The 19,904-nt window shown below is 44.2% G+C and overlaps 1 protein-coding gene across 1 annotated transcript; it reads left to right on the top strand.

Annotated features, from left to right (window-relative positions):
- Positions 1 to 314: 314 nt before the first annotated feature.
- On the top strand, positions 315 to 19,451 carry LOC115326204 (2-iminobutanoate/2-iminopropanoate deaminase). Its single transcript, XM_029987014.2, has 6 exons — positions 315 to 364; positions 2,255 to 2,360; positions 12,353 to 12,407; positions 13,044 to 13,112; positions 16,909 to 16,964; positions 19,279 to 19,451. Exons 2-6 carry the CDS (start codon positions 2,280 to 2,282, stop codon positions 19,324 to 19,326), a joined length of 309 nt encoding a protein of 102 aa, XP_029842874.2. The 5' UTR covers positions 315 to 364; positions 2,255 to 2,279; the 3' UTR covers positions 19,327 to 19,451.
- Positions 19,452 to 19,904: the final 453 nt, after the last annotated feature.

The following is a 19,904-nucleotide window of genomic DNA, read 5'->3' as shown; positions in this document are numbered from 1 at the left end:
GGTAAGGATGGTTCACTCAATTTAGTGCTCGAAGGCTGCATTTCGTAGTTTTTTACGGATTTTTTTGGGTGGTAAAAATATGATAAAATGATAAAAAAATATTTGAGCTTATTTTTCTACAATACACGAAGTGAGCCAATTATGGTGGGTGATAGAAGAAAGAGGGTATTAAACGTAGCTCGGAATATAATTAGACTTAAAAATATTTGTGGCAAATTGCTAGGCAACTGTGTTGCGTACGTGAAGCGCTCTAGTGTCATAAACGTTTAGCGATATCCTGATTTTCACAATTGCAGGGCTGACAACCCGGGCGATCTTCCAGAGACTTCCATACTCTCGAACTGCTCTCACTCAGTGCGCACAGGTGGATCCCCCCCCCCCTCCCCCCCCCCCCCCCCCCCCCCCCCAGCTCTTCCTCGCCTATCCCTCTGGTCACTTGACCTCCCTCGTCAACCAATCGGCATCAGCTTCGCAGCACGCTTACACGCTTGATCAGGTTTTTCGAAATGTTGAGAACCTAGGCAAAGAACTTTTCTCGTGAAACTACTAGGATGTGTACAGAAACAACATTGAGCATGTGGGTTCAATATTCATTGTTCCTGCGCGTATTCCACCTTTTGATATCTAATCGTATTCTAAGCTCTTGTTATTTACTGGCATCCTTCTACTTTTCACCGTAATCGGCTAACTACGTGTTTAGCAAGAAGGTAAATTACCATACGCATGTAGCTTTTGAAACAAGCAAAACTGAGTTGAAAAAGAGCCTAGAGAAGAGGTGTCACGGTTGCGTACGATCGAAAACATATGTTTTCGATCGTACTTAATATGTTAATGTCCCGACTTCACTCTGGTGGATGGCACTTGAATAACCAATTACTTGATCGAGCGAGAAAGCTCGCCAGGTGATTGTGGCTAATAAGCGCCTCGATATAAGAACAACTCGTGAGATCTTACGCGGTGTCTTGCGCGTTCATGCATAATGCCATTTCCTGTGTCCAGATGGCTGACCCTATTTTTTAGAGGGCAGCTCTTAGGCTCCCGTTCACGTGCTTCGCGGAGTCGGCGTCGCCATCGGCGTAAACGCGCTAAGTTACGCGCGAAAATTGGCGTCACGTGACCTCCACACCTATTCAATTCCCCGCTAAATTTAGCGGGGAATCGAACTGCTGTTGAGGTCACTTGATCTAGCGGAGAAACTGTGGGAAGAGGGGAGGGTATCGAGGAGGAGGAGGGGAGGGTACGAAGGAGTTGGGTGGGAGGGTACGGAGGAGGAGTGGAAGGTACGTAGGAGGAGGAAAGAAGAAGAAGGAGGAGATGATGTGGGAAGGAGGAGGGGAGAGGGAGAGAGAGAGGAGGAGGAGGAAGAGAGAGGAGAAGGGAACAAGGAGGAGGAGCCCAAGCTGCACGGATTTTGGCCTAGCATTGTCCATTGGCTCGCGATGGTTTTTTAGCCAACGAGTGGCCATGCATCGTGCCAGGCCGATGGCTGATGGCTAATGGTCATTGGCCAATGGCCAGAGGAAGGTCATTCAACGGCCAATGGCTGGCCGTTGTATTGCCACTGGCCAAACGAACATTGCCAGGCATTGATCAATGATTGGCCAAATTGATGCTGCCTGGGAGGGGTATACCATCCCCTCCGTTACCTCTCCTTCTTCTCCTCAAGAGGCCGGTGCGCTTTAATTTCGCATTACAGAGATTTGTAAAGGTCTTTAATTTTTTTTTGTTTCTTTTGGCAGGCTTGAGAGAATTGAGAACAGTTCTCGCGTTTAGCAGTGCGCATGTTGGCAAGCGCAATACTCGTCCGCAAAAAAAAAAAAAAAAAGAAAAAGAAAACTAAAAACAAAGCAAGCACTGGTTCGGCAGCGTAAATTGGGAACCTTCGCTGTAACACCACTCCCTCAAGATAGTGTTTGGTAAGAAGTTAAAGCATTACGATATCTATGATTTCATTCGGAGTAAAATCAAGAAAGAATAAACAGTAGGACGAAGACGACACAACCAGATCTTCCAACATTGCTAGTTGGAAGATACGGTTGCGTTGTCTTCGTCCTACATTTTCATTCTTCTTTCAATCTTGACTCGCACCAATACTCTCGTCGTCCACTAATAGATTCAAAACAACGCGATATTACAGTGACAGGTTGACAGCTGTTCGTGAGAACGCCCAGAAGAACATGTGACACACGTTAAGCAACAGCTTAAATGCGCTGAAGATTTTGTTTCAATTGGATTTTTTTCTTCTTGCCAATAGAAGTGCCATTCGAGTTGGAAGCACGATGTATATCTCAGGCCAACTTGGGATTAGCCAGGAGACCGGCTCTTTGGTTCCCGGCGGAATTTCTCCCGAGACACGACAGGCAAGTTCCCTACAACCGCATAGTGCTTGTTTCTTATAAAACGCTAAAAAAAAGTAAAATGTATAGAAACGTGTTTTGTTCGTAATTGCATACTTGATTGTATCGTGCTGTGAGGAATTAAAAATTAAACCCGGCGAGGCGCCTGTCATTTTTTCTTTTTTTGTAAGTACCAAATATCTATAATCTGGCATTACGTTTAATGAAACCTAGCGATCGACTAGCCTTGGCGGTTATATGGTCAACATGTTTATTCCAACTTAAATTTGACGAAAAAATAACTTCTAAATATTTAGTTTCATTTAAAAGGATGAAGGGCAATCCACCCATGGTGTATGAAGAAGGGAAGAAATTCGTTTTTCTTGTGAACCTGATATAGACACATTTCGATATATTCAAAGACATACGCCATTGAAAACACCAAGCTTCAATCCTGTCCAAATCACATTGAAAAACAAGGGCGTCAGCATTACATGAAACATCTGCGTATAAAACGCAATCATCGGCATATAATCTTATTTTAGAAGAAACTTTTTCGACCAGATCATTAATGAAAATTAAAAACAGGAAAGGTCCGAGTACCGATCCCTGTGGGACACCAGATGTAACTTGGACTGACGGGGACCAAATCTCATCAATTACTACAGACTGTTTCCTGTAGCTTAAGTAGTCACCTATCCAAAAAAAATTTTTTGGAATCAGTGTTTAGTTTCCGAAGCTTAAACATGAGGAGAGCATGTGGAACCACATCAAAGACCTTATTAAAATCTAAAAATATGCAGTCGACCTGTTTTGCCCTATCGAATGACTATGCCAAGTCATGATAGAATTCAGTTAACTGAGTAGCGCAGGATAAACCAGAACGGAAGCCATGCTGAGCTGGAGTAAAAAAATTAATTTGGGCAAGGTGACTCATGAGACTGGTGTAAATCACGTGTTCCATGACTTTACAAGATTCACTCGTAAGAGAGATTGGCCTGTAATTAACGACTAAATTTTTGGGACCAGACTTGTGAATCGGGACAACATTTGCAGTTTTCCAGTCATGTGGTAATACATCAGTCTCCAAAGACACTGTAAATATAATGGTCAAGTAACGGGAGATAACATCAGCACAGGACTTTAAAACAGTGTTCGGGATATCATCGGGACCAGACGCTGAACCTTGCTTTATTTTGGTTAAAAGCTTAAAAATACCATGCACGTCAAAATAAATTTCAGACATGCGAACCACAGGATTAACCGTTACTTCGGAATGATCATAATCACACGTAATGACATCCGAAAATACAGACCTAAAGTAATTATTAAAAGTGACAGCCTTTAAGTTGTCATCGGTGACAATGTCACCACCGACACTCAAAGGTGGGACGCCCACGGTATCCTTACGATTTGATCGAATGAACTTCCATAACTCCTTCGGGTTCTGTTTAAGCTGAGTATTTAGCGTCGCGAAGTAATTTGCTCGGGACGAAGTTATCGCATTCTTGAGGGCAGCTCCTATCTCAATTAATTTTCCGTAAGATGCAGAGTCATGGCGTGTGCGGTATTGTTTCAGGGCACGTTTATTTTTATTTGTTAATCTGCGCAATTCAGGATTAAACCATGGTTTGTCACGACGTCGCTTGGACGAAAGAATTCTAGATGGAACGAAAGTTTCAACAAGGGTTGATAATCTCGTTTTAAAAATGTTCCACAATAAATGCACGTCAGCTGATACGCTTAATTCTTTAAAAGCCGGAAAATATGAACTTAGGTTATTCGATAGGCCAGTATAATCACCCCTATCGAATAAGTACACTTTCTTAGGACGAAACGAAAAATCATGTTTAAAAGAACAAGCCAAATTAGCGACCACAGCCATATGGTCACTAATTCCAGGAATGACTGTCTGTAATAGCCGAATCGTAATTACTGAAAAGAAAATCTAGCAGACTCGAGCGGCTGGGAGAAATTCTCCTGGGCTCGTTAACAAACTGTTTAAGACTGTAGTCGTTAATGAGATTAATAAATGCTGCGTATATACCAGAAGAGCTAGCAGCTAAAGGCCGGTGATCTATCCATTGGATTTCAGGTAAATTAAAGTCGCCACCAATAACAACAAAACCGTCTTCGACCACTGACAAAGCATTATACAAAGAAAAAACTGGGCTAGCATCACTTGCTGGCGGCCTATAGAAACAGCCTACGGAAAGGTAGTTGCCATTTTCAAGGTAGACGCGGCACCAAACCGTTTCAAAAGATAAGCCATTGAAATCAATCTTGCAGCTTTTTAAACTTTCATGAATAAGCAAAAAAACACCACCACCTGAAACATTCCTGTCTTTACGATACACTGTGAAATGCACTGGAAAAACTTCCGAATCGGATATAGACTGATCAAGCCAAGATTCCGTCTCAATAACAATGCTAGCACCAGTGACCAAGATTGGAGCAGCAAGATCGTCAGTTTTGTTTCTAATACTTCTACAATTTACATTTAGAACGATAAGATTAGTAAGAGGTGCGACTACATTCTGACGAGGCCTTTTTGATTGTCAGGCAGCAGTATTTTTTACGGACCTAGTGACTGCATCAACGTAAAAGGATTGGTCACCAATATGTAAGCGGTTATACTTGAGTTGAAATCTGCAATCTTTTGACTTTGCAAATTGTAGAAGAATTTTGCGTTCACTTCGAATTTTAGGTGAAAAATCCTCGCTAAGTGAGAATGGAGTGTTCTTTAGCCTCGATCCAAGGGACAAAATATCTTGTTTCTGCTTAAATGATGAGAATTTCGCAATGAGAGGCCTGTTACGATTCGCTCTGAAAGCTCCCAGCCTATGCGCAGGTTAAAAGAACGAAGAATTAATTTCAACGCCTAGAACTTCCTGGCAAAGGGAGACAACTTTAGTCTCCGAGGCAGTCCAGGTTTCGCCAGGGGAGTCAGTTATTCCATAAAAAATCAAATTCGACCTCCTTGATTGACTTTCGAGGTTATCACACTGCGAGGATAGACTCTTAATTTGCGCGGCCATATGGCTCGTAGAGATATTAAGGTGATCCATATCAACCCGCAACTGTGGTAGCGAAGCCAAATTGACTTCGACAGCCGTAAGTCTGTTCGTTAATTCTCCCATTTTTTTGTCTAATGAGTTCTGGTTATTTTTTATTGTCTTTAACTCATTAAGAAGCTCTGTTTGACCCGCCTGTAGTTGAGGAAGAATAGCCAGACTCTGCAACATAAGCTGTTCCTGAGCTTCCGTGAGGGGACCCGGGTTAGATTCGACGTCCCCAGCAAGCAATAGTAACAACTTGGCACAATAAAACAAAAACACAAAACACACTGCTTGGGCACAGCAGCAGGACAAGGCATCTATCATCAGATCGAAACATAGAGACGTTGTATTTACTGACCTGCATAGACAGAAGAAGTGGATTAAGTGACATCCTGTTGGCGGCCCTGCCACTGTGCCCACTGAAGACGTCCGCCGACGGTCGTTTCTTTATATGCTCCCAAAATACTGTAGATGATGATGATGATGCCAAGGCCAGGCCTGACGCGTCGATGCAAGGGACGGTAAACTCCGAAAAGGGAGGCGCTTCTTTGTAGATAAACCGATTCGTCGTGTTGGCCAAATCTTGCAGACATGACGAAGAGGTTAGATTGCCGTTGACGAGCTTGTAGTGCTGACCGGTCGTGGAAGGGATACCAAGAAGCAGCAACAGCTGCATAGACAGAAGAAGTGGATTAAGTGACATCCTGTTGGCGGCCCTGCCACTGTGCCCACTGAAGACGTCCGCCGACGGTCGTTTCTTTATATGCTCCCAAAATACTGTAGATGATGATGATGATGCCAAGGCCAGGCCTGACGCGTCGATGCAAGGGACGGTAAACTCCGAAAAGGGAGGCGCTTCTTTGTAGATAAACCGATTCGTCGTGTTGGCCAAATCTTGCAGACATGACGAAGAGGTTAGATTGCCGTTGACGAGCTTGTAGTGCTGACCGGTCGTGGAAGGGATACCAAGAAGCAGCAACAGCTGCATAGACAGAAGAAGTGGATTAAGTGACATCCTGTTGGCGGCCCTGCCACTGTGCCCACTGAAGACGTCCGCCGACGGTCGTTTCTTTATATGCTCCCAAAATACTGTAGATGATGATGATGATGCCAAGGCCAGGCCTGACGCGTTGATACAAGGGACGGTAAACTCCGAAAAGGGAGGCGCTTCTTTGTAGATAAACCGATTCGTCGTGTTGGCCAAATCTTGCAGACATGACGAAGAGGTTAGATTGCCGTTGACGAGCTTGTAGTGCTGACCGGTCGTGGAAGGGATACCAAGAAGCAGCAACAGCTGCATAGACAGAAGAAGTGGATTAAGTGACATCCTGTTGGCGGCCCTGCCACTGTGCCCACTGAAGACGTCCGCCGACGGTCGTTTCTTTATATGCTCCCAAAATACTGTAGATGATGATGATGATGCCAAGGCCAGGCCTGACGCGTCGATGCAAGGGACGGTAAACTCCGAAAAGGGAGGCGCTTCTTTGTAGATAAACCGATTCGTCGTGTTGGCCAAATCTTGCAGACATGACGAAGAGGTTAGATTGCCGTTGACGAGCTTGTAGTGCTGACCGGTCGTGGAAGGGATACCAAGAAGCAGCAACAGCTGCATAGACAGAAGAAGTGGATTAAGTGACATCCTGTTGGCGGCCCTGCCACTGTGTCCACTGAAGACGTCCGCCGACGGTCGTTTCTTTATATGCTCCCAAAATACTGTAGATGATGATGATGATGCCAAGGCCAGGCCTGACGCGTTGATACAAGGGACGGTAAACTCCGAAAAGGGAGGCGCTTCTTTGTAGATAAACCGATTCGTCGTGTTGGCCAAATCTTGCAGACATGACGAAGAGGTTAGATTGCCGTTGACGAGCTTGTAGTGCTGACCGGTCGTGGAAGGGATACCAAGAAGCAGCAACAGCTGCATAGACAGAAGAAGTGGATTAAGTGACATCCTGTTGGCGGCCCTGCCACTGTGCCCACTGAAGACGTCCGCCGACGGTCGTTTCTTTATATGCTCCCAAAATACTGTAGATGATGATGATGATGCCAAGGCCAGGCCTGACGCGTCGAAACAAGGGACGGTAAACTCCGAAAAGGGAGGCGCTTCTTTGTAGATAAACCGATTCCTCGTGTTGGCCAAATCTTGCAGACATGACAAAGAGGTTAGATTGCCGTTGACGAGCTTGTAGTGCTGACCGGTCGTGGAAGGGATACCAAGAAGCAGCAACAGCTGCATAGACAGAAGAAGTGGATTAAGTGACATCCTGTTGGCGGCCCTGCCACTGTGCCCACGGAAGACGTCCGCCGACGGTCGTTTCTTTATATGCTCCCAAAATACTGTAGATGGTGATGATGATGCCAAGGCCAGGCCTGACGCGTCGATACAAGGGACGGTAAACTCCGAAAAGGGAGGCGCTTCTTTGTAGATAAACCGATTCCTCGTGTTGGCCAAATCTTGCAGACATGACGAAGAGGTTAGATTGCCGTTGACGAGCTTGTAGTGCTGACCGGTCGTGGAAGGGATACCAAGAAGCAGCAACAGCTGCATAGACAGAAGAAGTGGATTAAGTGACATCCTGTTGGCGGCCCTGCCACTGTGCCCACTGAAGACGTCCGCCGACGGTCGTTTCTTTATATGCTCCCAAAATACTGTAGATGATGATGATGATGCCAAGGCCAGGCCTGACGCGTCGATACAAGGGACGGTAAACTCCGAAAAGGGAGGCGCTTCTTTGTAGATAAACCGATTCCTCGTGTTGGCCAAATCTTGCAGACATGACAAAGAGGTTAGATTGCCGTTGACGAGCTTGTAGTGCTGACCGGTCGTGGAAGGGATACCAAGAAGCAGCAACAGCTGCATAGACAGAAGAAGTGGATTAAGTGACATCCTGTTGGCGGCCCTGCCACTGTGCCCACTGAAGACGTCCGCCGACGGTCGTTTCTTTATATGCTCCCAAAATACTGTAGATGATGATGATGATGCCAAGGCCAGGCCTGACGCGTCGATACAAGGGACGGTAAACTCCGAAAAGGGAGGCGCTTCTTTGTAGATAAACCGATTCCTCGTGTTGGCCAAATCTTGCAGACATGACAAAGAGGTTAGATTGCCGTTGACGAGCTTGTAGTGCTGACCGGTCGTGGAAGGGATACCAAGAAGCAGCAACAGCTGCATAGACAGAAGAAGTGGATTAAGTGACATCCTGCTGGCGGCGCTGCCACTGTGCCCACTCAACATGTAAAATAAATTTCGCGCCGTCAATATTGTCCAAAAATTTTTGTTTCGCGTAAATTTTTTTCTTTACGCGTGTTCCAACCAGACTTTTTTAAAAACTTGTTTTTTTCTTCTCGGGGGGCCTTTTAATAATGTATAAAATTGTCGTATTAAAATTATCTAACTTCTCGGATGTTTGTTTAAGGGCTCGCCAAAGCGGCAGTGTAATAATTTTTTTGTTGCGAGAACCTGCAGCGTGCTACTATCTTTGAGTTTATCTTAACACTTCTAAAAAAAAAAATGCGTCGCTTTCTGACACCACAACGTTATAAAGAAAACAAAATAACAAATGACTCTTTTATCTCGGGTCGGCCAGGGGAAACCCGTTATGTCGTCCTCAGGCTGTACGTTGCAATAAATAGTGAAGCTGGGCATCGATTACAAAATTTTGCTCGAATAATCGCCACCCTTTAATCGATTAATTAATCGATTAGTCGGTTTTTTCCAATTTCGTCCATAGTATTTTTTTTTAAAGTAAAAATTACATGTTTTGTTTTTGCTGTGATAAACGGTGCAATGTTCAATTTCGAATTTTAAATCAACCTTCAAGTGCAGTTGAGAACAGTCAAGACACCCACATTGCAAATTATTACTTCAGCCGCAAAAGGGGTTTGTTGGTATTCTCCGGCAATAGCGAACTGCCTTTGATTGTTAAGAGTCTCTGCTACGCCAAACGCACAGTCGCACCACGTTGAAGTGGCTGACACCCGTATAACCCTGTCCACATCTTTGGAGTTACAAATTTCTCCTAAATTTTACCTTCATGCAGGTGTACTCGTCCACGTCTGCGTAGTGAAAGCGTTGAATTTTTACTTTTGTTTTGTTAATAAAATTTCTACCATTGGATGGTTAAAATATTAATCGCAATTAAAGCATTCATCGATTAATCGGTAAGTTATTCGATGAGGTGCCCAGCCGTAGTAAATAGGCGAGTTGTCCAATTTTGGGATCAACTTATAGATGCAGGGCCTCTAAATATTTTTGTCTAAGTATAATAAATGTGTCAAAAGCATTTTAACCGTCGCCAAACTATGATTAGACGGCGAGACTGGCGCTGTTTACTTGAAGACTAAAAAATCATCCACTCTCTGCTGTTTACGTGAAGAACACATACGTCAAACGCTTTACTATGAAATACATCGTACGTCGCGAGAATCCAAAGGCATTGGCGCCGACAGATTTTGTGTAGTTGGAAAATCTGGACCTGCACAGCCTCGGCAGAGCCGTGTATAGAGAGAGTTTGGTCAATGGGAGGAGCGGGTAGAGCTAGGGCGTGCACCAGACGCAGACAGAGGGCTTGGCATGCGCTCTTGGCCAACCAGAAGGCAGAAGGAATGCACTAGCGGTGGTAGCACGAAACAGTTATAGTAAGAGCACAAGGGTTAAATGTAGTAACTCTTTATGGTTGAAAATAGGGTGCACGTGTTGTTTCGAGTATGATCAGGCAAACAGATGTAAGAAACGAATGTGCCTCTCGAACTCTGTTTTCCTCGCACAGAGTGTTACCGCTCGGACGGCAGAATCCCGGCCCTCGGCGCCTGGCGTGCGAATTATGTCGATCGTTCCGCTAGTCGCGCTGTTCCACCACAAATTTCGATGACCGTGATTGAAACATCACGGGCATCATATTTTCAGTCACCGAGAGTTACTCCGACGCACTTATTAATTTTGTTTCTCGCGACCACCGCCAGGGTAATATTCCCGTCTTCTTGTTGGCAACATTCGAATTTGTGAAGACGCCCTGGAGCACGCCCAGACCGCTTTCGGCCCATGGCATCCCCTCATTTGCCTCCTACACCTCCCAATGATGGGCCAAACTAGCTCATCTCAAGCCGATAATTGCTCCGTAGCTTGGGCGCAAATGTGAATGCGTTCTTACTGCCGTTCCGTGCATGCGCGGCGCAGGCTTATGTGCTTGCTGGGACAACGTTGAGGACGACCTCTAGAACGACCTCGAGGACGACCTCTAGGACGACGTCGTGACGACGTCCTAGAGGGTCACGTCAAAGACGACGTCTAGAACGATCTGACAACCTTTAGGGAGATCTCAGTGATGACCTTTATGATGACGACGTTCTCTCAGGTGACGTCCTGGAGGACGACTTCAAAGATGACATTTAGGAAAATCTTTCGGACGACCTCAAGGAAGACCTCTAGGACGTCGTGCGTATGCAGACGTTCTGTGTATGAGGAGGCGCCGCGCCTACGCACGGCGCATTTGAGGCCAGAGAGCGTATCGAGAAAACTTGGTGAAGAGGCTGAAGAGTGCTACTACATTAATAAGCTAACCCACTTAGTCGAACGTTTTATTCCACTGACCCGCATTCAACCGTGGCCGGTCGACAATTCAGTCTTGTGGGATGCTTACCATGTGTGTGCTAGGACATATATAACCACCATTACTGATTCTAAAACAAATTTTATACTGGTGACCTCTCCAACATTTTAATAAACAAACCCACAAAGTTATGGAAAGTGGTCAACCCAGCTCTGTCACTTCCTTTTCAGCTCATATATGACCCCGGCATTAGACTGTCAGGTGGAGATAGCGGTCTTAATCTTAACAATTTCGCCACATCAATCAATACTTGGTGAAACTGAATTTTTCCGCTAAATCTAGCGGAGAAACTGAATTACCACGCTAAAATAAGCGGCAGTTGAATTGCTGTTCAGGTCATGTAACGTCCATTTTCCCGCCAAATTTAGCACAGAAACTGAATTCGGTCATAACTCATGAGACACCAAATCATGGGATGTCATTTTCCCCGCTAAATTCAGCGGGGAAACCGAATTGGTGTTGAGGTCAGGTGGCGTCAATTTTTCAGCTAAATTTAGAGGGGGAAACTACGGGAGGAAAGAAGGGTATAGAGGAAGAGAAGGGGAGGGTACAGATGAGGATGAGGGGAGAGTACGGAGGAGAAGGAGGAGGGGCGAGGAGAAGGAAATAGAGGAGGAGGAGGAGGGGCATACCGTCCCCTCTTCCTCCTCAAGAGTGCGATCTAATTTGGAGTTGGAGAGATTTGTAAACGTCTTTCACTTTTTGTTTACTGTTTTATTTTTTTTTTCTACCCGCTTGTACGGTGGGATCATTAGGTTCCGGGACTGATTTTGTAGCAAAAAAAGAGAAGGCAGCACAGTGATGCGAGCGCAGCAGTCGAAGGAAAGGGCCTTCGTGTCTCGTTATACCAAGGGGTTCCGCTATGTGAATATTTAGAGCTGCGCCACACGAGTTCGTTTGACCATATGCACGAGCCTAATGGCGATCTCTCCATAAACTTCAAACGAAAGCGAGAGGGAACATCAATTTTACGTCAAACTTGGCAAATCTAAACCAGCGGCCTCTGCATTAATTTAAAAGATTATTCGCGCAGAAAACCCACAATGACGAAGCAACCAGGCTCGTGCTCTCACTAATTGAGGTCGGGAAGGGGGGGGGGGGGGGCACAAACGCGCGTTAGCTCTTCTGGAGGGTAAATAAATGCACGAGGCGGCGCAAAAAGCAGACTAACTTGAGCGCTGTATAGAGTGATTTAGAAATGAGCGCAGATACTGCCACAACGCAAAATGACTGTTTGTCAACATGACAGAGCAAGAATAAAACAAACTCGGCCAAGAATCCCTTATTCTCTACTGTTAATTTCGCTGTTTGAGGTGATGATAATTTTTTTTTTCTGACCATTTGGTAGGCCCTTACGAAGCTTGGAAAGGTGTTGGAAGCGGGGAGAATGAGCTACAAAAACGGTAAGTTCTGAACTCTATTCGAATAGAAAGTTGTCTACTTCTTGTGCAGGGGTTGCGGTGACGTCAGTACGACGCCGAGTTTTGATTGGCTGACTGATAAAGAAATAGTGGGTAGACCTCAAGGCATCTAGCATCGAAGTCCACCCACTCCTTGTTTTCAATCAGTCAACAAGAGTTCGGCGTTTTGACATCATCGCAACATCTGCTCAAGAAGCAGATGACCTTGCGCTCCGCATAATCACTAACAGAGTGAGAACGGTGGGGCGTATCATTTGAATGCCCGGCCTACAGCACGACTTTCATGCCTTCCGTCGTGCTCTGGCTGCTCGCGCGCACTTCAGGCGGAACCTGGAGGCCTCTCTTTGTGATTATATCAGCAAGGCAGAAACTCCGAAGATGGCAAAGGTAAATCGAGTCGAAAATTGGCGGGGGCCTTATTTTTTTTTTTGTCAAGTGTTCTAGACTTTAAATATCACTGGTGTTCAGATGTGGGCAGGGAATTTCAACATTCTTGTCAATTTTTTTTTGTATGTGTGTGTGGAGATTTACGTTTTTGCGGTGAAGGAATATAATTTCTTTCTGTGTTTTGTTGGGAGCGAAGTGAAGCTCACAACACTTGCCTAAATTTTGTTTCAGTGGTGAAGTGCACTGTCTATCTGGCAGACCTAAAGGAAGCGGCAGAAATGAACAAGATTTACTCCGAGTGTAAATTGAAAAAACAAACAAAAACGCTTTGATATCACAAAAAAGATCTAGGTACACCTAAGCATATATTCCGTATGAGTTGTGAATGCGAAAACATGCAAGCCGCTCGTCCGCTACCGTTTTCGTCTGCTGCGTACTTTTCGTCGACGGTCGGCGCGTGTGCTCCCCTGGTGATCTCGGACCCTCCGCTGTGATGAACACGCAGCGCCATGGGGTGAGCGGTCGTGGAAACTGACGAGCGCAGCCGCCAATGGGAGCCCCGTCGACGCGCGCCAGCCAATGGAACCGAAGGAAACTATATGTCGTTTTCGCGCTTCACACTGATGACGTCAGCTCGCTCCCTGAGTCAGTTAATGCTTTCGCATTAAAAGGTTGTATTTTTCGCCCATTATGTGCGAAGAAACGAAAGCGATAGCTACAGCACGGCCGTGCAATGCCAGTGGAATAGTGCTGTCACATGCCTAAGGACGGAGGTATGGTTTATTCTTATAGCCTTCGTGGATGTCGTCGTCGATGCCACAGACGACTGCCACCAGAGGTCCGTGAGGTAAGTGGGGGAGTGCCGTAGACATTTCTAGAACCATTTAATTTCACGCGTAGCAGCTGGATACTGCGAAATTAGGACTTCGCACAACGCGAGGAATGTTTGAAAACAAGTCTTTCAAGCATACTACATGATAATACTCCCTCCGTCGCGCAATTCTTGTCGGGGCGTCAGGGCTGCTGTTTTCGCTCTTTTTGTGCGGAAAGAGCGGACGGGAAGCGAGAAGTCCCGACTTTCATCTCCTAGCGGCAAAAGGAAGAAAAAAAAATGAAGCTTTTTTTTTTCATTTCTTTTTCGCGTGGCGAAAACAGCGCTGTGTTTGTCTCTTCCTTCATCAGGTCCATTGTCTTTCTGCGCTGTTTTTATCTCTTAAAGTATGTCATACCAACTCGCCCAAGCTTCAACTTTAGCAACAAGAAACAAGGTCGAAATCTATGAAAAGTGTCGTAACTAAAAAGTTAAGATTCTCTAAAAAATGTAATAACTAAAAAGTAAAAAAAAAGCCAGACAAAAAAAATAAGATAGCGTAACACTAGCCAGATCCATATAATCTCATGAAATTAGAGCTCGATCACCATAGATCGGCGTCATTCTGTAAAATTTGCAGTCCGTCAGCCTCGCGGCAACCAATAATGTCCTGTCTCCCAGCACAAATTGCAAATTGTGCTTCCAATGAGTATTCAAAGATTTTTTGGTTGGCCACCCAACTTTGCAATTCCGACAAAAACTAAAAAAAAAAAAAAAAAGAACTGATGCCAAAGTTGTCGCTCTCGCTACGAGTCGACAAAGTGCATTAGCACTTAGCTTGCCTTGATCGCCGCCTACGGTCCGGATACTGCAGCCTTTGAAGGGTCAATCTTTCCTTCCGGGTACCGGCGGTCTTGCGCAAACGGCTTGGTTGCTGTGCCTCGGTTTTACGTTGTCGCGTACGTTGTGTACGCGACAGCCCCTACGGCGCGGGAGCCATGAGGCCGCAGAATCCCTCCCTTTCTCGCTCCCGCGGCGAGTCATTAGAAGCCTGCGAGAAATCTCTTTCCTCCTTGTAAGAGGGAAAGCGGACGTGACGAACCAACAAACGGAGTGGAAGAGCACGGCGGGAACAGCAATGCGGCACCCCCAAACCAGTCCAGTCTATATAGGGCGCAAAACGCACATGAAGGCACCTTAGCCCAGTCCGGTCCAGTCCAGTCCAAACCACGACCGTCCGAACGAAAGACGGCAATAAATTCTAACGGGTTTAAAATAAAAAAAAAAAAAAAAATCTTGAATTCAAAGAAAAGCACACTTCGAAAACACGGAACCCTGTAGGTAAAACGTGGTCAGTTCATTTCAATGGTTTTTGGAGCGCTGGTCAAGCGGCTAAAGTTCCCTGTTATTCGTTATTACGGTCCTTCCCAAATACTCCAAGCGGTCTCCCCAAAATACTGGAGTTTTAAGGGGGTCTGAAAACGAGAGGGTGCTGCCTATGACGTCAAAACTGACCGCCTTTGGTTTCTGCACTTGAAGCTTATTCTTAGTTCTGTTTCTCCTCGTACAGTGCTTCCCAAACTTAAAGCATGATCCGTTTCGGTGTGTTTTCTGCCATACATGGGCCTTCCGCTTAAACTACTTGGTGAAGTTTTGGATCCCCGATCAGAATCCAGCTTGAGAAAGACACTCCAGCTGCTGCAGTGACAGAATTAGCCTTGAGTAGCTCGGAATAAATCAATATTTGGGCAACAGAGTAAAAGAGTTGTAAACGGCTTTCATATCTTTTTTTACTGAAACATTGTTTTGCATTGGCACTAGGACTAAAGAAATACGGGTATTAACTGTGAATAAATATTTCGTATGCAGTAAACTTGAGTCCGGAATTAAAAAAAAACAAAAAAAAACGGGATTGCCGCGAATTTTATTACCTCTGTTTAGGAGTTATTTCTGGGATGAAACTCGGTTTCATCTAAAAGCGTTCAATTCTCTCTCTCTCTCTCTCTCTCTCTATATATATATATATATATATATATATATATATATATATATATATACAAGAGACATTGCAAGGTCGCATCTTTGACTTATTAACTTTTTCCGGTTCATTGTTTTTTATATTTACCTTACTTCACCTATATGTATGTATATATATATATATATATATATATATATACAGGGCGTCTCTGTTTAAGCTTAACATATTCGTTTAAAAAAAGCCGTGAAAGTTACACTTATGCCGCTTGTGGAGGTGAGTTATACGGCCGGGGGGACATATTATAGGGGGCTAATCGTAACGATCAATCGACTAGTTAATTAAAATTTGTTAATGAACTTTTTAATTAATAAAAATAGACATATGTTTCCAATTAGGAACTTGCTCAGCGTCATCGAAAACCACTAAGTCAGTCATTTTCAGAAAGTCTTTGAGCGCGTGAGAAGCGTAGTAGTGCACTAAAGTTTCCACTCGTGGAGCAGGTACAAAGCTAGCGGTTGCGATAAGGCGCCTGCGCGATTTTTCCGTCTCTTATCTAGCCTCAGCCTTGTACCTGCTCCACGAGTGGTAACTTTAGTACAATACTACGCTTCTCACGCGCCGAAAGTCTTTCTGAAAATGACTGATTTAGTGGTTTTTGATGACGCTCAGCAAGTTCCTAATTGGAACCATATGTCTATGTTCGTTAATTAAAAAATTAATTAACGAATTTTAGTTAATCAGATGACTGATCGTTACGATTAGCCCCCTATAATATGTCCCTTACAATTGAAAACGAGAGTGCTGGTACAAAACTTGAAAGTATAAAACAGAGAGGACGAGGACTGGAACAGGGCTGGAATAGGACATCTATGTCCCCTGGCCGTATAACTCACTTCCATAAGCGGCATAAGTGTAACTTTCACGGCTTTCTTTAAACAAATCTGTTAAGCTTAGAAAAAAAAAAAAAAAAACCTTTATATATATATATATATATATATATATATATATATATATACTGTAAACGACTTATTTTTCGCGGGCTTAATATTTCGGGATTTAGGTTAAAGCTTAAGTTTTAGAATATTTCGCGGGTTTTAATTTTCGCGAAGTGGTAGGATCTCAATATAAAATCTAATGTGTTTACATTTTACTGGAATTGTTCGCGGGACCTGTTTTTCGCGAATTGTAGGCGATTCGCGACATTCGCAAAAATTAAGTTGTTTACAGTATATATATTTGCTTTCGGCGTCGTTTATTTTACGAGTAACTTAATTTAGGTTTTATGCCTTTTTTGTTTCTGTTCGTAGTTTTCCCAGAAGAGCCCCCTGCACGAGTGGCGTTCCAGGTGGCGAGACTTCAGCTGGTAAATTGTGACAATAGCGTGTGATGTAAAACACAGTTTCGAGAGGCCTTGCATGCACAGCCTTGCCAATAACTCTGAGCACCAATTACTGATTGTCCTTTAATAATGTTCGCCGGTAATGAGAACACACAGTAAGAACTATTAGAGATGGTTGTTGAAGAGGGTAGGGGAGGAAAGCCTCAGGATTGTCAGTGAGTGTAGTGATGTGGATTGAGGGATGAGCGTTGTTAAGGATGGCCATTGAGGTTAACTTGTAGAAGAAGAAAATAGATGGTGCTATGGAGAATTTGGCCGTAAAGATGGTCAGTAATGATGGTAAATGAAAATGGTATGTGAGGATGGCCAGTTAGTGGGCCATTGAAGATAACAATTGAGGATGACCATTAGGGCTGGCCGGTGGAGTTAACCCGTGAGAATGGTAGCTTAATACTAATGAGAAAACAGTTGAACATAATTCACGAGGATGAACATTTATGAGATTAATTGAGGGTTCCGAATGAGGATGGCTAGTGTGCTGTCGAGGAGGGCAGGTGATGGGCCCGAGTAATGTGGTTAATTGGGGATGACTAGTGACAAGAACAATTTATGGTGGTCTTTGATTGTGTCAAGGGGTGATGCTGAGTGACGAGGTCTTTTGGGGCCCCTGGGATTATCAGTAAAAAATCCAATGGGAAGTTCCTCTAAGGAATGCCATTGAGAAAGGCCAATGAGGAGCGCGATTTAGGGGAGTGATATGGGGGAGCCAACGGAACAGCATGGCCGTTGGTTGGGTACGATGCCGCTGTTTCTCCTCACTTTCTAAAAATATTAAAAGAGGGTCGGTTATTGGCCTTCGAGCTCGCGGTAGGAAAGCATGAAAGCTTACATTTGTGAGAAGTGTGATTCGTTTCTGCAATAGGTCGATTATGCAATACGTATTTTGTTCATCTCCAAAATGAGGCAAACAAGAAACACGCATTCGCATCTCATTTTTATTTATTTATTTACTTATTTGCGCGCTTATCGACTCCAATATTTTGTATACAGCTTTGCAGCCAAATGAACAACTCTAGCGCATAGAGCTAGTGATAACTCAAAAGATGCAGGGCGTGCGGAATCCTGGTCATCTAATGATTGCTCTGCAGCCACTTAGCGCTATTAGTCAACGAAAAACGCAGAAATATGAATCGCATAGCAAGGAGCGTGAAATTAACAAGCCACGCCCTTTGTTCCTTAAGTTGTCACTGGCTAGAGGGCCTTAAAATAAATTATCATTATTTTTGCTTGCTTCTATTTCAATTATTTGGTTACGAGTCATACCGGACGAGCTAAGTTACACATTTATTTCTGTCACATGAAGGATCGCATATCTAGACAGTGACATTTCGGTGTGATGATCACACGTTTAAGTATAGAGTCTTAGATTTCTTAAACAAATGAAAATGAAGAAGCCGCTAGAGTTAGGAAGAAGTATACATGTCTCAAGAAAACTGGCCGGACACTGCTGTTATATTTAATGAGGTGAAGGATTCGTGTCTTCTGTTTTGTTTGTTTTTTAATCTAGTCGAAACTCATTCTATGTAGAATTAAAACAGGTGCTATCATTAAGAATTATAACTTTTTTTTTTTGTGCCGCACTGCATAGTTGAAAAATGGGAAGTAAATTAAAGGGAAGCTGAAGCATTTTTTAAGAAATCTATGTTCAGCTGTCGCACTTACCTTGGGCAGTGCGGCACAAAAAAAAAGTTATAATTCTTAATGATAGCACCTATTTTTATTCTTTTAAATGTAAACCGCATATTTTTAAATGTAAACCGCATTCATTTTGAAAAATACAGGCAGCGACTGCCGTTGGGCATCTGGAGGTCGTCTCTGCCGTATTTTACCTACCCGGAGTGTCGAGACCTCATTGACGGCATCCCCGAGTCAGCTTAGTGGCAAGCAAGGGTCACCTGACCTCGCTGATGACGTCACTTCTGCTAGTTTTTCTCTACGCTCTCGCGCTTTTGTACCGTTGGCGCGCGGCAACGGGCGAGTCTATGTCCAAATTTTAATTGACTATTGCGACGCTCCTACTAACAAGATCGAAATAAAACTTAAGACAGCTTACGTCAGATTACAACTTCTACTGTTTGTTCATATTCCAAGGACCTCTTCAGCTTCCCTTTAAGGGACATCGCTATGTCTTCTGTCGCAATGATATTAAAATCTACCAGCTTTCGTTCATTGTGAAATTTGTTTTCCCACTTGTGATTGCAACTAATATGCTAGCTTGTTTTCTATAATCAAATAAAGGTAGACATGTTCCCAACTTTAAATTTGTTGTACCTTACAGGACGCCCGTGTAGAAATTGAAGCCATCGCAGTGGATTGCAGTGACTGAATCTCCATCCTCAGCATGGTTCGCATTGCAATTTGTGCAAGTGGGAGAAGCGGTGTGCCTCCATATGTGCCGTTGATTATTTTCACATTTTGGGCATGCTACAAGTCAGAGACAAGTGAAAAATAAACCAGTATTCCTATACTTACATGGCGTGCTTTTATAGACTGTTTCTTAAAGCTCACGCCGGACATTTCTGTTCCGGGACGCTAATTGTATACTCAGCTTGCTCCAGTTTGGTCTAAATGCTTCTCCGCTAACGCCGACGCTGCAGTCATTCGGTACGTACCGCAATCTCGTGCCAACCGGGGATTCTATTCAAAAGTGCAAGTGTTAACATTTTCTGCTGAAGGTGACTTCTCAAAGGAGGAAATATAACAATAGCACGGTTCCACGAGACACCCTTTCCCTTCCAATAAGCCGCGTTCCACCATGTTCATGAACAGCGCCGCTTTCGTCATTCGTTGACACACCGACGCTTAGTTGTTGGAGTTGCTTTTGTTCTTGATGAATTACTGAACCTCGGAGAGGAACTCCGTGGAGGAGAGAACTCGGTAAGTACGATCGGGCACGTGTTTGGG

This window comes from Ixodes scapularis, unplaced genomic scaffold (assembly GCF_016920785.2).
Source record: "Ixodes scapularis isolate PalLabHiFi unplaced genomic scaffold, ASM1692078v2 PGA_scaffold8__174_contigs__length_109621045, whole genome shotgun sequence".
Taxonomy (NCBI): Eukaryota; Metazoa; Arthropoda; class Arachnida; order Ixodida; family Ixodidae; genus Ixodes; species Ixodes scapularis.
Note: the sequence above shows the minus strand (reverse complement) of the source record. Positions and strands in the feature narration are given on the sequence as shown.

What these genes read in the sequence shown, in the direction of transcription:
- LOC115326204 (XM_029987014.2), top strand. Translation starts at nt 2,280, where the DNA reads ATGTATATCTCAGGCCAACTTGGGATTAGCCAGGAGACCGGCTCTTTG. An exon ending in TTTCTCCCGAGACACGACAG is followed by an intron (nt 2,361 to 12,352) that starts GCAAGTTCCCTA and finishes ACCATTTGGTAG; the next exon opens with GCCCTTACGAAGCTTGGAAA. An exon ending in AGGTGGCGAGACTTCAGCTG is followed by an intron (nt 16,965 to 19,278) that starts GTAAATTGTGAC and finishes TGTACCTTACAG; the next exon opens with GACGCCCGTGTAGAAATTGA.